Raw genomic sequence first — 18,204 nt, forward strand, 5'->3', positions numbered from 1 at the left:
ACACCAGGCATGTCACTAAAAGGTCTGCCCACAATTATATGACTAGTACTATAAGAACAAAGAGGTCAGGTATAGGACGGAGAGGACACAATAAAACAGAGGTTGCACATTCATGGGACATGGACAAAAGCATAAGGTCCTGCTTCCTTCAGAGCCCATTTAACTCACTAATGCAGAACAAAACTATCCTGGGAGTATTTGAGGGTTTGGGGTGAAGAATGAGGAGAAGCAAAGGAGAAGACAGGGAGCGTGACCTTGTGCTTTAGGCAGTAACAAACCAGTCGATCAGATCAGTCACCCATGAAACCACATCCTTGGTTTACAAGAATTTACTAGGCCCAAGGAAAATGGAAGTGATCCCATGCCAATGACATGTGCAGAGGAGCAGACCAGAGAGATAGAAGAAATGAGCCTTGCAGGAAGGTGTAACACTTGTGTGGGCTCTCAGGGTGGGCAGGGAGTGCTTTAGAAGGTAACAGGATGTCAATAGCTGAACTGCTCCCTAAGTCACTGTATTTCAATACAATTTGTTACCAACATAAAACAAACAGCTAACCCCTCCCATAAAAACTACTCCACCCCATCATACTTTAAGAAATAAAGACATTCCTCGTGTTCCTTCCATTCACACAGTACATGGATCAGAAATTAAGTCCACAATACAGGGCATTGCATTTTCACATGACATCTGTATCCCTCCAGGAGAGTAAGTATGGCAATATTGGGTGCCCCTCTTTCTTTCATCTCAGTACTTTCCCAGAAAAGCTGCTTCAGTTTCTAAGCCTCACAATTTTCCCTTCCAATTGTTGTCTCTGCCAGCTTAAACTTGACAGTTGAGATGTGTAACTGGAAAGTCACCTTTTTAACATGATCTGTGAATTCCTGCTTTCCCAATGTGTTTATTTTCTCTCAGGTATGATCTTCTGTGCACCCCCATTCCCACTTTGCCTCTGTACTAGCAGAGCTTTTAGATTTTTCCAGCTTTTTTTTTAAGAACTGCAGAGATCATCTCGTCCTCCCTAACATGCTTTAATACTGCACAGAGCTGAAAGCAGTTGAGCATCAGAGAGGGCCTCCTCTTGAGATCGAGGTGAACTACACAAGAACTGAAGCACCTTCTCAAGCCCATGAGATCTCAGCTCATCCCAAAACCTGTGGAAGGAGAGGCACCAATATCTTACCCAGCCAGCTTGGACACATGGTGGGAAAGGAGCTATGGCCTGGACCCACAACCCAGAGCCGGCTCTTCGCAGGTATAGCATGGACATGTCTGCAAATCAGCAGGGTGCAAACCCAGGCTGTGGCACACAACCAGCTATCCAGTATGCTGCCTCCATGGTCCCCAGCGTGGTCCTGGGCCAGGCCAGCCGGTGGCCCCCAGGCAATGCCCAAGCACAGTATGAGGGTCAGCAGAGGCCAGCGATTACCCCAACATGACAGGCAGGCAGCTGGACACTGGCCAAAGCATACCAGTTGGCAAGGGGGCCCTAGAACGGTCAGTTCCTGCCCTTCACTGGGCAGCGATTTATCTGTGCAGACATAGCCACTGAGCCTGAAATATAAATAGCTGTGTCTAGCAATGGGGAATGGAAACTGTCCTGGTCATTGGTTTTGATGTATTTATGGCTGCTTTTAACGTAAATCTCAGTTTTCAGGGCTAACGTTCCAAGCTTACCTTAACCCTCTCCTTCTGCCACGATATTTTTGGAAGTCAGAAACAAATACATTCACGCCTCGAACCTCTTTGCCTCCAGTATCCTAAAGGGATGAGAGGGACCAGGAATTAGATGGAAATCTGTAGCACTCACTACTCACCCTTCAGGTCACAGTTGGAGCTGTGCGTACCTGAGCAGCCAACCAGATGCTAATAGAGCTCTTCCTGCGTCAGTAAGATCAGAGAAAGGCCTCCACAGTTTAATTTTTGGATATTTATTGGCTACAAATCAAAGGGCCAACACATACTGAGATGTCAGGGAAAATGTCTTTTTTTTTTGCCTGTGTTAACAGCAATGTTCTAAGATAAAGCTGTTATTCTAAAACATGACCTATTTTCACTTTGCACTAGTCCTTTTAACTGTCCTGAATAGAAGGATGTTTATACAATTCTGCAAAGAAACGTGAACTGTTCTACTCCATTTACATTTCTTTGTTCCAAAATGTATTCCTCTTGTTGAGATTCCAGAAGACAAGGAAAGCAGACACAGCGGTTACTTTCCAATGTGAAACTTAAAACCACAATCTCCTGCTCAGAAAACACAGAATGAGTCACAGGAAGGGGCCACTTGCTTGCAAAACTCATTAAAAGCAAGGCAAGGCAAAATGGATTTCCTGTATCAATAAATAGATTGCTGGCAGTAGGCAGGACACTTGACAGTGCTGGAGGCTAAAAAACAGTCCAAGGATAACCATTAGAAAAGCCAGATCAATTCTTCAGCTCGGAAACGGTATCTCCTTGGTACACAGTTCCCTTGGCATTAGTTGGTTTATTCCAGCAAAGTGGTTCAGAATATGCATACATTTCAGTACAGGGAGGGGTGATTTAAGCACATATCTAAATAGGCTGATAAATTATGTCTATATTTATTTTCCAAAGCAAGCCTTATTGAAAGGATGGTACTATAGAGGCATATATCCTGCAGCTGAGAGCTTTGTTTCCCAGGTTCATGAAACAATAAAGAAGCCCTAGTCCTTACCTAAGCTTAAAATTTAGCCGTAATTGCAACTTTGTTTTGCTGTTAGCAGTACCTCTAGGACACTTGGGTATAGATTTCCTTTTGGTCAATGTTATCCTTTCACTTTGCAAATGAAACCAAAACGGCTTTCTCACCTCTCCTGTGCAAAGCAGACACATGGGAGACAAGGCAAGACCGCTTAAGAGGGAAAAGGCAGACCTCAGTGCTTGACCTGGTACTACCTAGGTACTGGAAACAAGAAGCTGTGTTTTAGCTCTTTTCTCTGTTTTATTCCCTTTCTCTAGTTCCTCTTAGAAATCCCATTTCTCATTTTGCTTTTATTTTTGTCCCTCACATCACAATGGCTGGAAAGGTCTTGATGAGGATCTCTGCCCCAAAGCATCCAGCAGCCCTAATTCCTCTACATCACTGCTGGGTTTTCTTTACAGCCAGCCTCCCATCTCCCATTTACAATTAGGCCTTTTTTCACGTATCTCCAACATGTTACAGAAATGAGGGGCTGCATTTTAGGACTACCTGAGGTTGTGGCTCTGTGTGTATAACCCCTTCACCACCATACATTGTTGGACTTTCATTAAAAGAAAAAAACAATGCTGAAACCAACCCCAAAACAGCCCCATACCAAGAACTCCCTCCAGGCTTCTCCCTTTCATGCATTCACAGAAGAGTTTAAAGTTGTATTAGTTATATTTTTAAGGCACCAGCTTTAGCACCAGCAGTCTTCTGCCTCTTGCAATGAACTGTCCTGAGGTACTTTATGGCATGTGCAATGTATATTGAATGAAAACTACTTATTTATAAAGAAAAATTTACTGTTGTATTTTGGGAATAATCCCCATGGTATCAAAAAAACCCCAACCCAAAATCTTTATGGTCTTTGCTCCCAAGGCAGCTTGCTCCCTCAGACTTTTCTACTTCTAGTGTTAATGGGCTATTCCAGGAGCAATTAATATGTCTGTATAAAGTTTGGTTTGCTGATGCAAAAACACCATTTCTCTGACTTTTAATTAAAAAGGCACCTTCATTTCAAAGCCTGTGTCTAGAGCTCCCAGTGTAAATGTTTATACAAGCCAGAGACATACAGAAAATAGTGGAGAAGCAGCGACTGCAGGCTGCCCAAATACGGCTGCTCTTATATTTTTAACACAGAACTTGAGCTGCCGCTGCGCCTTATCAACCCCAAACATCTCTGTTTTCATACCAGCTAACACAAGCCTTGCAGTATCACCACGCTGCAGTGTTTGCTCAGCAAACCCTGCAGAGGGAGCAAAAGGCAGCGCTGCGTTCTCAGGGCCAGGAGGGAAGGGTAATGAACCAGCAGAATGGGCAATGCCAAAGAGGAGGAGAAAGAAAAATAGAAAAGAAACACCCCACCAAACTATCGGGTCTCACTGCCATGAATGACAACACTCCCATTCAAAAGAGATGGCTACTTTGTCCTTAGGTCACACTAAGAATTAGACAAAAGGAAGATTCAAAACAGTTCTGGGCTGGGGTAGGATTCCAGACTGATCCAATTTGCTCCAGCTCCTGTCTGGCTGCTCTTGGCTCCGAGGTGCTGTTCCCATACCCCAGAACAGCCACAGCCCAGATCCTGGCCCTGGTTACCTCAATAAACTCTTTCCACTTGAAAAGGCTTTGGGTCAAATGCGGTAGCTGAACAGCAAAAGTTTTGCAAGTGCTGAAAGTAATACAGGCTAGCCCTGAGAAGCGGCAGGCAACTGAGACTGGAGCTAGAAAAGCCATGCTTTACAGAGTTTCAGCAGTTCTGCAAGAGCACTCTGCCATTACCAAAAGCATGCAGAAAAATAGAGAAGTCAGGGAAAAAATTATATTTGCCTTTATTAGAGTACATATTTCTACCCTTGTTGCATTCAGCAGATCAAAATGAGGTGTTAAAATGATTTTCATCATTGCAGTAGTGTATACATATATAAATACTATATATAAATAGGCTTTGAATAATCATGTCTACAAATAAAAAATACCCAATAACCTCTTTCTCCTCCCTCCCTAAATTACAGCAGCAAGATTTTATCTTCAACCTAGCTAATACAACAAGTACGGTATTCTTCCCCTCACATGACACAGCTGGAGCACTATGGTCATCAGCTTCAAGAAAATAAACATTACTCCTAACTGCTGCACATTCTAGTTTATGCGTATTGTATAAATAGAATATACTGTGATTTAATGTGTCTGTGTATTTATGTTAGCCAAATATTCTGTAACAGAAACCAGCATTACACTGCAAGCAAGGCTGAATTTTTTTTCTTTCACAGAAAGAGTAAGAATTTATTAAACCATCCCTTTTTCTTCTACATGAATTAATAAAACAGTTTAAATACCATGCATAAATTTGTTCCACTACCACATCAAAAGGTCTTATATTCTCTGAAAAAGCATGGTGATGTTTATAGCAAGCCAAAACTTTGATTTTCATGTCTTTTCCGTGAGCAGATTTTATAAACATTATAGAAACACGCACTCATTTCACTGTTCAGCTATATTTCAACTTTCAGATACAAAGGGGTGTACAGTATGTCAGAAGTAAAGCATTTAACCTCACAGAATCACAGAAATGTTGGTCAGAAGGGACCCCTGGAGGTCATCCAGTCCAACTTCATGCTTGAAGCAGATGATTGCCAACACTAGATCAAGTCAGCCGTAACTCTGTTTAACCAAGTCTTGAAAAACACCATGACAGAGATTCCACAGCGTCTCAGGGTTACTGTACGAGCACTCCACCGCGCCTGCAAGTCTGACTGAATTAAAATGACCACCCATTTGCACTGCCATGTGGTTTGGAATACTAACGGCAACAAACAACCCTGGATTAGTTATTTAGTAAGTTATAAATAAATACATCACAGGCTTTAATTGTGGAGAACTTTCACGGAGCATCTTTTCTGGTGGAAGCTACTATATAGGTACCTTAGGAAATCAGACGTTATCTGCCATAGAACTGACAGCCTCTCTCCAAAGAGAAGCGTTGGTTTTATTTTGCATAATGAATGGATTGAAATAGGCCTTCACTAAAACTGAATAGAAATATGATGCAGTTAATATATTCATCCACTTATTCAATCACTAATTACAAGTATTAGTGTGGCTATATTTAGAGATGCAACCAGTTTGGCAACCTGCAATCCCTACTGATTGTCTATCAGAATAATCCGTACCACATTTCTTCCATCTTTAAGATATTTGCATTTTCCTTAAACTTTCAAGAGGGCATAATCAAGTATGGGTTGTTAAACATGCATTTCTTCCTCTTCGTGTTTATCTAATCCTGGTAACTCCAAAGTGGTCATGCATCCTGCCTGAAGCAGCAACATTCGTGAGGAAAGGAAGACTTGGAGAGAGCTCACCACTGCACACTGCAGCTGTATACAGGATTGCACTTATATCCATTACTTTTGAAGGCACAGAGAAATCACAGATTGGCCCCTGACATCACAGATAAAGTGCAGCACTGAAAGATAGAAAACCCTTATTACAGAATTTCCATTGTTACCTACGTTGCTATCACTCTTGACATGCAAACCCAGAATTTGTTGAAACAGAACAAATGTGATACAGAGCAGCTGTTGCCAATCTTCTGGGTGCTAACCAACCACAATCACATCTTAAAATCTCTCCTGGACCATTCCGCCTTCCTATTATTAAACTCTTAACTGAAAACACTACAAAGCAGCTGCAAAACATATACCATAGCCTCACAGATGACAAGCTGGCAGAGACCACAGCCTGTGAACCACTGTTTAGCCATACTGAAATGTAACATAAAGTATCCCATGATGCCATTTTCAGTGTTTCAGACTTTTAAATATATTTTAAAAGGAAAAAAAGAAAGTTTTTTTACAGCTACAAGCACATTTGAGAGTCATTTGGCATATGGTCACTTGATGTTTACATTTTAAGTAAAGTACCGCATTGTGTAAAGGCAGACCATTTGGAAAACATTATCAACTGATCTGCAGTATTGCTTTTAGCATGCACAGTTAAAGTCTTAAGGCTGTCAAAAGCAGGTAGCAAAAAGAGTATCTACAGCTTGTGTCTGGTCAAACAAGGGGAAAAAAAAAAACCCACAAAAATATTTCCTTAGCTTAGAAGAGAGTAAATTGCACTGAAAGTATCCATTATTTATGATGTAAAACAAAAAATTCCATACAGTAAAAACCTGAGATGCATCATTCACCAGCATCAAATTTCACATTTTAGCCAAAATAATGTTTCGAATAAAACTATTCCATTTTGACAAAATCGTCAATGCTCTTGGCTCAGTAATGATCTTGAACCTCAGCACATTCTGCAAGATGACTCTACTGAAAATCAATGACTTCAGTAAAATCGACACTATGTACAGCAGCCTGTATCTTCCACTTGCACACTTACCTTAATCCCAATAGCTATTCTTGAAGCATGGTACTTCTCAAATTAAGAAAGACTGCCAGAATCCAGCTAACTTATTTAATTTGCTTTTTCTTTAGACTACACATGATTTATTTCCTCAGAAAAGTGTTACCATGTCAAAACAACAGGCTGGAATAAATCAATCAACACAGCTCAATTGGCTTTGATAGCTACACTGATTTACAACAGCTGAGGACCTAGTAATTAACTCAGACAAACAGCTGTTGGTCAAGTAAGGGGAAAGAGGAAGAATCACTTGCTCCTTCAGAGAAAGGAACTTTGACATATGGATTGTAATCCCAGTCCTTGTCACCAGATGATGTCAGGAATGGTGAACACCTTCAGCTCCCTTACTTGCAGGGGTTCTGATGAGATGGAAGATCACGTCAGTGTTGCACAGAGAAGATACAGAACCATGTTACAAACTTCTGGTATGTTTAACTGCAACTCCAACACCATTTTTATTTGACCTTAAATACTGAAACTGTATGGCACAATTTGAGAAGCTGGATGAAGAGCCAGAAACACAACTCCTGTTCCTAGTAAGACTCCCTCTTGTCATCTGGAAATGTGAAAAAATGCAGTTCTAAATTTGCTCACAGCAAAATAAATACAATGCTCACAACATCACAGATTCCAGCTGAACTGTCAACAGCAAAAGCCAAGTGATGGCCTTCCAATACAAGCTAACTCATTCTTTGAGCTGAGGCCAGCAGTTTGGAGATGCGGTTAAGTGGTTGTTGAAGGTGGATGCTCATCCGGAGTTTCAAAAGGCAGTGGAGGTTCTCTCCAGTAGGTGAACTGGCTGTAGGTATCAGAACAAGGGAAGTCTGAAGAATGGCTTCGTTTTAGCAATGGGAAAATGTGATCTACCACTTCACATAGTCTCACATAACTGGAAAATAAAAAAAAAGAATGCTGAACCATTTAAGATCTTTGAATATTCCCCAACCACTAAGGAATGGCTACTCTTACACGAACAAGTCTCCCTCCTCAAATGAAGAAAACTGAACTCAATTCACTGTCTAGTTTCCAGAGAGGATTCCCAGTTCTGATAAAAAAATCCATTCATTTCTTACCTAGTAAGAAACAGATACCCTTTTCCACCTAGATCACCTGCTAAACTATTCAAGCCCTATATCTTGCTCTATATCTTCCTTCTCCATTTACATCCAGCTTGGCTCAAGCAGCTCCCTGCTGAGTCAGTTATTTCTGGTTTATACATGTATGGCTCCACTTCAATTAAGGACACATTTAACATTACTAAAAACCATTTCTGTGTAGTGTTCCATTTAGTGTTAGGCACTACAGTGGATAAGCATTGTGCTAGAAGCCCTTAGCCCTATCTTTAGATTTTCAGGCCCTTCCAGATAGGAGCTTCACAACAAGGACATTTTGAAAAGACCATAAAAAGGTAGATAGTTTCAGGAAACTAGCTACCTAAAGGGGTCCTACAAGAAATCTGGAGGGGAAAATTTACAAGGACATGTAGTAACTGGACAAGGGGGAATAGCTTTAAGATGAAAGAGGGTAGATTTAGATTAGGTATTAAGAAAAATTCTTCACTAAGAGGGTGGGAAGGCACTGGAACAGGTTGCCCAGAGAAGTTGTGGATGCCCCATCCCTGGACATGTTTAAGGCCACCCTTGCCTATGGCAGGCAAGTTGGAACTAGATGATCTTTAGGGTCCCCTCCAACCCAAACTATTCTGTGATATGATTCTATGATTTTTATGCAGACTAAACTGTACACTGATAATTCCTTTACATGATTAAGGTAGATGGAATATATTAAATTACATTTTTTTTTGTCAGTGTTTCTGACAAAACTTTTTTTCTTTCAGTTAAACTGAAGGAAAGAGGAAAGTCTGTATAAAACTTTAATATTTTGTTTCTATCTAAGGAATCTGTTATTAATAAAATCAAATGCATCTTTGGTCAACTTGAGTCATAAATTAGTTAGCACATTAATTTAGTCAATAAGGTGTTAGGTATAAGAGATTACTTACGATGAGATGTTTGTCTTTGCATGCTCTTGTATAAGTTCTCCTTTGGGGTTAACTGTAAATATCCTGTTTAAAGAAACTCCCACCTGTTTGTATGAATAAACATCCTAAACAGAAAAGAAAAAATAAATCATGACTCTGCCTTTGCACAATAAGGTTTATTCTTGCTGGAATATATTACACAGAAGAACATATTTGCATAGTACTGGTACTAAATTTAGCTAGTTATTGCGTATGTGTAATTCTCCATTACGTTACAAAAGAGGTCAGTATAACAAATGCTCACAGAACAATTTGCAGCTAGGTAAGGAGTTTGCCAGTTCAGTTTAAACTATTGATCAAAACCATGTTCATTTTTTCAGTAACTTCTCTTGACACAGAAATAACATTCAATAAAAAAGTAACGATATTTAGCGTAAAAGCATTTGCACTTTCATTTTGCTTTCAGAGAATATATCATTTCCTGAGTGCATTGTACTGAGTATCTTGCAACAATGTACAGAGGTTAAAACATAACTGACACGTAAAACAGCGATTTGTGACCTTGTCCTTACAAACAAAAGGAAGTCATGACAACCGTGTCTACATTAAAACTCCTGGAAACATCTCTTGGCTCCTGAGTCTGGATTTGTGCCATGTATTGACACCATGTCAGAGCAAAGAGAAAAGAACAGAAATCAAGGAATACATGCCAAAATAGGAGCTGTGAGCCCCAGCAGGTAATGCAGATGCAACTCTGGGAAGTATAGTTAGAAGTAAGAAATGCTTCTAAGAAATTCAAATTGCTAAGGAAAGCAGTGAGTAAGTTGATCTGGTCTGAATAAAAGCTTGACAAAAGCAAATATGAAAATAACACCCAGAAGATCAGAGCAAAACCAAGCTTCCGTTTTCATCATCTAAAGCATGGTTTAAAAAGCTGAGGTGGTGGAAGACTGGAACGTTAATGAAGATACAAAGATTATTTTTATCTCTATAAAAACTGCTCCAGAAAAAAAAATAACTGAACAAAAGTTAACAGCAGTCATTTCAAGAATCCTGGAAGCCCATGCACTCGTTACACCAGTAATGTCCGTGAGTATTGAAATTTCACTCTCCACATGTGTCCCATTTCTCTGCACCAACTAAAGAACAATGTAACCAACTGGAGCCTTCTCTGGCTAATCATACTATGAAATACGAAGGATAAAGAACCATTCTCTCCCGATCTAATGGCATGGCCAGGACAGAGGCATACAGTTAATTGGGTTTAGCTTTCAGAGCAGAGTGGATACACTCAAACAGTATGTCAATGGTCCTTGGCCATAAACACTACAAAGGTGTTACCAGGTTTCTTGTTATTACACCACATATCAGTTTCAACAGGAAATATTACCTGACAATACAGAGCTGAAGTATTAAGTGCTCTGTGGAGCTCCTGGACACAAATAAGGGACCCATCTACCTAATGTAGTTAGCATCTAAACTTAGGTGTCCAATGAAACAGTAAACATCTGAAGAAGCAGATTTTCTATATATCTCCTTCTGAAAGCAGGTTGCTTTCAAAGATTTCCAGTGAATCAAAGCCTTTATCCTTCCTTAGGCACCTATAGTGAAATCTACACTAGTAAACTGAACAGTGAAAGTGCCCACTGTCAGACTTGAAAATCTCTTGACACTTCCACAATATTATGAAGATCTCTGTACAACTCCCTTCAAAAAAACCACCCAAACCCCATAACCAAAAAAACAACTCTCCACAACTCCACATACACACACACCCCAATATGGCTGTATCAAAAATCCACTGTGAAGAATCCGTGCCACAATCTAACACAGCAATCATATCCAGGAATTGCCTGGAAGACTGCTAGCTGCCTGTGTCAAAACAGCCTCTTGGATTATGCTAACAATTTATAAGAAGGGATAATCACATGCCAAGGTTGCTGCCTTTGCCCTAGCCCGTGAGACTTTCTTTTCTGTAGAAATAAAATAATTCTGAGGCTAAAACAGGACTAAGAAAAGCCTATAGCCTAATTATACAGCCTGCAAATGGCCAAAGGAGATCTGTCTTCCCCTCTCCATGCGAAACATTTCACTTTCTATGCAAAGTAAAACCTTTTGATTTCAGTAGAACATGCAAGTTCTTTTGAGCATACTTAAGAGTCTGAAGTGTAAGTCCAACCAACACGCATCTGAAAGATGTTCTGTCTGTCCACATGTATCTGACACTATCAGTATGGATTAAAATGAGATCAGTGTTTTCAGACAAGCTTAACTGCTAACTAAACATAATGTAGTCACTTTACTGCTCTTCCATCTCTGGTTGCATCCTCCATTGCAAGATTTTTAAGGAAGAACCTTGGTATTTTCCTTCATGCAGAGCCTAATAAAATATCTCAACTCCCATTTAAAGCTTCTAGCTTCAACAGAACCATGAAATAACAGCAACCTTTCTGTTCTTTGCAATAGAAATAAATTCAGGTATTACTTACAGCAGGTCTGTTTCCAAAAGCAGCATAAAAGGGTTCTGTGTTAGGATAAAACAAATTTTTGATGTCTGTCAAACACTGAACTTTAAATTTTTCTGGCTTCTTTTCTATAACCTCCCTGAAATGATAGAAAAAGGGAGGCTCAATAAGTACACATGAAATACAGCACAAACCATTTTATTTTCTTTATTAAATGTTTCCACCAAGCTAGATACTCCTGAAGAGTCCCCACCCTTCTCCAATGAATCTTGATTTGGAAATTATAGTGTCTGCAAAGACAAAAGAGCATTTCCAAGCTTATGCAATGGGCACAGTAAATAAATCCTCTGAAACAAGGGAACTTCTATTTAAACCTTTGTTGTAAAGATGACTGCTGAGCAAGGATGGTTGATTACAGAGCTGCTAAATAAAGCCTTATGAAACAAATTGTCATCAAGTAAACTGCTTCCTGAGAACTGCAGAATGATTCATAGATTTTATTAGCCTTCACTGGATTGCCATTACCATATGTGCTAGAAGCTCATCTGCCTGTTAAGACACTTCTGCAGTCAGGGTCCTCCACCACTGCTAATTAACAAGTTATGGAATAACTGAATCTTCTATTTCTCTTCAGTTGCTCCTTACAGAATGTAGAATTCATTAATGAATAGAGGAGTTCTCATCTCTGGGCAAAAGCCCTTCCACAACAGCTTCTCTTGGCAAGGAAACTGAACAGGTGGCAGAGTCTGGAGTTCCCATAACATAGGAAGATGCCAGCATGACACAAAAGCGCTTAAGCAGCTTAGAATCCCACTTCCTAGCACCAACACATATGTCAAGGAAGATGTGAATAGTGCAGAAGCTTCATAGGAGTAGAACAGGCCTTTGGAACAGCAGTTCCATGTATAAATCAAAGTTTGAGAATGTGAGAAAAAGGAACAAGACCATCTTTTCTCAGTCTCACATACAGCTGATCTCAGAGTCTCAAAACCACAATAATTAAATCTATGGATAACAATGAAATCATTTATTGTCCAGACATCACAGCAGCTACAATACTGTATACCAAAAAATGGGTTTTCTTTAGTCTAACCAAGATACCACGACGTGTATCACTTTAATGTATTTCTAGATACAAGGAGCATAACAGTAACTACCCTGCATTTATTATTTAATCAGTCTAAGCAGCATACTGTAATACCTCCAGTCTCTTATATTTAGAACATGACTGGTAAGACAGTCTGTAGCATGTCACTCAATCAGGAGAACACCTGAACAACCTTCCATTAAAAATTCTAATGAAATATATCCTGTCACAGCAGCTTTTAACAGCTGAAAATATTTTCAGTAATCACTTGACATTCTTCACTGAATTAGGAAGAAGGTACGTTATTCATAACCTGTGCTATTATTATTCACTTGTTAAAGTTCCACACCTAGAAAGACAGATATTGTCCACACAGTGCAGTCAGGAGAGTAAAAAGTTCCTTTCATTTTCACATGAATTTCTTCAAAAATTACCAATATTCTTCCACAAAACAATATTTATGCCAACTGGAACACCTTACAAGTCAAGAGTGAATGTTATTAAAACGTTCGCGTTTTCCCCATAGGTAAATATTAACGCACCATGTTAAACACATGAAGTCAACAGGCAGTACCTATTGACAAACAGTGAACACAGATGTATATTAAGACATGTCTTAAGAGATAAACTAAACTGAATTGTGGTCTTTACCAAACAAAATTTCTTCTTTATTACATTTTGCACAAATATGTAAGAAAAAAAAACCCACTATGACTGATTTTAAGCACTATTTAAAAATAAATAAATAAATAAGCAAATAAAAAAGCTGAGAATTCAACCTTTCCTTCTGCACGAAAGCAAAACTGCATTACCTGTGAAGAGCTGAGAATAAGCTGCTTGGGCTCAGCAACACTGGCCCCTGAGGCAGAACAGTTCCTCGTTCATTGACCCAGTGCAAGTAACCTCGGGTCATGCCTGCCATTCCAATAGCACGTGCTGAGCAATACAAAAACTTATATCCATTTCTGTGAACAGAAATAAAAGAAAAAATTACTATAAAAATAAGGCATGTGTTTAGACATTAATTATTTTGTTGGTTTGTTTTTGAATGAATCAAATCATGACTGTTTAATGGACTTACATTTAACCTAGACTTTTTTAAAAGGAATAAAACCATTTATGCCAGAGACTTGGATAATTAAAATCCATCTAGCACTACTGCAGTTAGTGATTTACACCTAAAGAGGGCCCATTTATCTCTGGTCTTCTAACTGCTATGGCTTCTTATGGTTTTCTATTCAGCCCTACACTGTGGAACTATACTCCTTAGAATTAACCGAAATGACATCCACTAAGAGAAAAACACTTGGGATAAAGCAGATATTGTTATCTTAGCCTTTGCTGGATTAACAGGGTATATTCCTGCATCTTGGGCCTCTACTAAAAACAGACTAGCTTATGTGCAGCAGTAATGTATTTCTTCAAGTCAGAACAAACCTGAACTTCAAAACACAGTATAAGAAGAAAACTTCAACTTGACACTGAAAGAAAAGTTTCAGCAGAAGCCACAGGTTACTCTTGGCTCTGTCCATGACAGACCAGAGTCCAGTGATGTTAGTTCAACTTAACAGCAATTTACTCTGCAAGTTGTATAATGAAATTATTGTTCTAAAATAAATACTGCATTTAGTGCACACATGGTCATTACATTTAAGTATTGAACACTTATACAGTGTCCAGCTGTAACATCTAAACACTACATAATTAATTTGGTAATCTGAAAAACATGACTCAAATCTATTTTTTTCCCCTGTGTTTATGATCACCAAAGCCCTATCAAACTATAATGCTGGCAGGCACAGAAATAATAACTGCAATAAAAAATACTAACATTTTCACCAAGTGCAATGCAGAGGTTACACACATAACTAAATACAGCTCAGCATGTGAATTCCCAGATTGTCCTGTCTTTTTTATGACCATGTGTGTCTATATAGAATAAAAGCACAGACAAGTGTCTCTGGTATAATTTAGATTCCATCATGCATAATTTATAATTCATCATCCATGTAAAACAGAAAGCAATAAATGAACCTTAGCATAACCCTAGCACACAGGACAAAACAGATTAACTATGAGGACAGTTCTGATGTGTACTAGAGGCTCTTCAAGCATTTATGGTAATTTGACTATAACAGCTGAATTTAATGTAAGAAAAGAAAACCAACTTTATTTTCTGTGTAAAGCAGAAATATCAACCTGAACAGACAGCAGTCATTAATCCTCCTTGTACAAGCTAAAATCAGATAGTTCATCTGATCCCATTTAGACATCAATTAATTTCTCTCCTCATTTCCTTTTTTCTCTCAATTGCTAATTGAAAAACTCACCATACTATGTCTTCAGTCCTCCAGAATACACAATGGCTTGACTACATTGCAAAATGTATCCAGAGAAACAACAGTACACCTGTACTCTTGCACTAGCCTTGCTCACCTAGAAGCATTCCCACACGTCATCCCAGAGTTGGTACAGTCTTAACAATTTTTCTCCTGTTCATATTCATCCACAAGATTTTTTTTTTAATATGCCATTCCAGGATGCTCTCCTTGTTAATAACATTAATTGACCTAAAGCACAGCTGATCTACTGTTACCCAGTATTTCTTCAATAGCTAATGGAAAAAACAAAAGGTATGTATTACTGTGGACCAAAAGGTACCAGTCAATTACAGGGCTATAACACAGCAGCTCACACTGGTGTTGCCAGGTGAAAGCATGTTCCTCAGGCTCTTCACAGCACATCTTACTGACTTTCAATTCCTTTAAACTGCACTTTAAGCAATGTTTACTAATCACTCTCAAAATTAACCGATGACACTAAGACTGATCCTTTCTAACTTTGCAAATTAACAATGGAATAACAACAAATATTTGTGTACAGAAATTACAAAATAAATTGTATAATCATTATAAGTAAACATCACCATCAATGTCTTTGAAGCTCATCATTATTTATATAACAAATAAAATAAGAATGTAAGCAGTGATTATCCAAAATAGGCCTGTTTCTACTCAAGATAAGGCATTGTGTTGTGCTTCAAGGATGAGATTTATCTTGCTTGACAAGAAGCCTAATGTTTAGACAGCTCAAGCCTAAACTGTTTCACTAAGCTCCCTTTCGATGCACTGGAAAGAAAGGGAACTCCCCCACAAGGATTCATTCCATTTATTTTAGATTCCACCCCTGCATGACTCCAGGTAAGCCAAGTTTGGCAAGAACTCCACCTTCAGTGGTCCTAGGCTAAACAGCCCTTATGCATTTTGCAAATCGCCTCAACAAGGAGAGAAGGGAAGCTGTATGAGCATCTTAAATATTAATGCTTCTGCAACTCACAGTTCACAAAAACGTTGCACTTGATGAAACTGCATTGCAGTCTTTGGAACTAACTGTAGCTATCTGTTTGGGATGGTTGGAAGATCAGTCACTTCTCATTGATAGGGGGATTTTGATATCACAAAGCAAGTTCTGCTCTGGATATCATACAGCAGATGTTTACACTGTGTAAGCATCACTGAAGTGATGAGATACTGATGAAATTGTCACTCTTACAGGTTAAGGGAAACCTACAGAAATTTTCTCTTTTATGTGCAAATGAATAAACACAAGTCACAGATGCATGGATGGATTTACTGAATACTCACTGGCTCACTTTATGATACAACTTCGCAATCCCTTGGTGTGTCCAGTCTTTGCCAAGAGTTGGCAAAATATGACCTAAAGTATCTGACCTGAATAAAGGAAAAACAATATAACTGAACTGAAAAAAAAAAAAAAACACCCAAACAAAGTACTTTTAATAACAACAGTCAAGGTTAATTCAAACCCCACTAACTTATCTGTCTAATGGCAAAGGAAGATACAGTTTTCTGTAAGGTACTGATTGTGATTAGATGATTTTACTGCCCTTACTTTTGAGATAAACTGACATGCCTATCCTTGACCATACTGTTTTAATTATTTTTGTGCCCCAAGATTTGCCATCATGGATGAAACTCGTGACCCACAAGTTAATATGGAAGTTGCAGCATATAGGCTACCAATCACACCTGCGTGGTACCAAGTGCCAGTACCAAGCCTACTTTTTGAGGTTTACATTAAATGTTTTTAAATAAACCAAATCTACACAGGATGGATTTGCAATGGTATTGTAACATGAAGTGATTAAGAAGCCAGTGTACTTCATATGATGCAGCAAAAAATTTTTGATTCTGCATAAAGTCCTCCAATACTAGTGTAAATACTATCATAAAACACCAAAACATCAAAAAATATGTGACAAATAATGGGCACATGACACACATCTTTATTAAATTAAGAATTCAGCTAATGATTCTTGCACTGTTTGAAAGCCAAATCAAGAAAAAACCAAACACACACCCAACACACAAACACAAGAATACAATGATTCTGTGACTCAAAATTCTGTTACTTTTTCAGTTAGTCCAAAGAAAAACTTGTCCTTGTAGATAAAGCCTCTCCCTGTTCATGAACTCACCGTGTGATTGTTCCATCAATGTCAGAAATAACAATTTTATCATCCCAATTCCACAGGTAAATGGTGCCTTCGCAGCGGCAAGTGCCTTGATACTGTGTTGTAACACTAAAGGTCACATCATTGGGACCATTCTTAAGCTTTAAACTTTTCTGCAAGACATTATCAGCAAGATAATCAACAAACAAACTGAGTATGTGAAACTGACACAGTGCAAACACAAAGCCACAAATGATCACTGAATTCTTGGTCACACTGAATCTCACTGCTTTCAGCAGAGCCACTGTCTTAATGACAGCAGAGGTTTCCCCGGTGTAGTGTACATTAGGTACCGATTTACAGAGCAGAACAAAAACAAAAATTCTGTTTCACAGTCAGGGCTATTATTAAAACAAAAAAAAAAAAAAAACAACCAATTAACAAATTACAGATTAGGGACTATCTATGCGGGGTTTCCGTTCTGAGATATGGACGCATATGCAGAGAGAAATGGGTGTAACAAGGAGTTCCATAAACCCTAATTTAGAGTGTTTATATGGGGACTTGTGTCCTACAACATCACATCTCTTTCCTACAGTAACCCATCACTTACACCATATGACTCATCACCCTTCTGACTCCACCAAATACCCTTAACTCTCCCACTTCACTGCCCTTCCCTCCCACTGTCTCCTGTGCCACTTAGTGGCAAGAGACAACTGATTTTATTCTATTTGTGGACCTAAATACTCATTTTCATAAAGCCTGCAGAAGTTTAATACTTCAAATGTCTCTTTTTTTCTTATATTTCACTGCAATTTTTCTATCAGTTAAAAATGAAAAGGAGGTGGAAATGCAGGACAAATGATGAGTAACTGATGAGTCTCAACCACTGTTTCATTAAGAACTAATATAAAACTAATTTTAGCTACAGGTAATTTCTGTGAGGTTTCCAAACCTGAAAATAATCAGTATATTTGTATAACCCTTGTTTTCTGTTTGCTACAGAAAATTACCAACACATCCTATCTGCCTTTTGGGATAAATTCTGCACTTCTTACAAACTATTCAGGCAGTGAGCA

The 18,204-nt window shown here is 38.8% G+C and overlaps 1 protein-coding gene across 4 annotated transcripts in view; it reads right to left on the reverse strand.

Moving 5' to 3' along the window:
• Positions 1–6,817: 6,817 nt before the first annotated feature.
• Positions 6,818–18,204, reverse strand: part of LPIN1 (lipin 1) — an 80,611-nt gene continuing 69,224 nt past the window's right edge. For all 4 annotated transcript variants that reach the window (XM_057431774.1, XM_057431776.1, XM_057431777.1 and 1 more), the window contains 6 exons: positions 17,147–17,295; positions 16,293–16,379; positions 13,461–13,613; positions 11,586–11,700; positions 9,118–9,221; positions 6,818–8,004 (listed from right to left, as the gene is read on the reverse strand). In XM_057431774.1, coding sequence (XP_057287757.1) covers positions 7,839–8,004; positions 9,118–9,221; positions 11,586–11,700; positions 13,461–13,613; positions 16,293–16,379; positions 17,147–17,295 — 774 coding nt within the window. In that variant the 3' untranslated portion in view covers positions 6,818–7,838. The remainder of the gene's footprint in view (positions 8,005–9,117; positions 9,222–11,585; positions 11,701–13,460; positions 13,614–16,292; positions 16,380–17,146; positions 17,296–18,204) is intronic.

This window comes from Pezoporus wallicus, unplaced genomic scaffold, assembly GCF_028554395.1.
Source record: "Pezoporus wallicus isolate ANWC-B61680 ecotype Strahan unplaced genomic scaffold, APGP_CSIRO_Pwel_v1 contig_161, whole genome shotgun sequence".
In the NCBI taxonomy this organism is placed as follows: Eukaryota; Metazoa; Chordata; class Aves; order Psittaciformes; family Psittacidae; genus Pezoporus; species Pezoporus wallicus.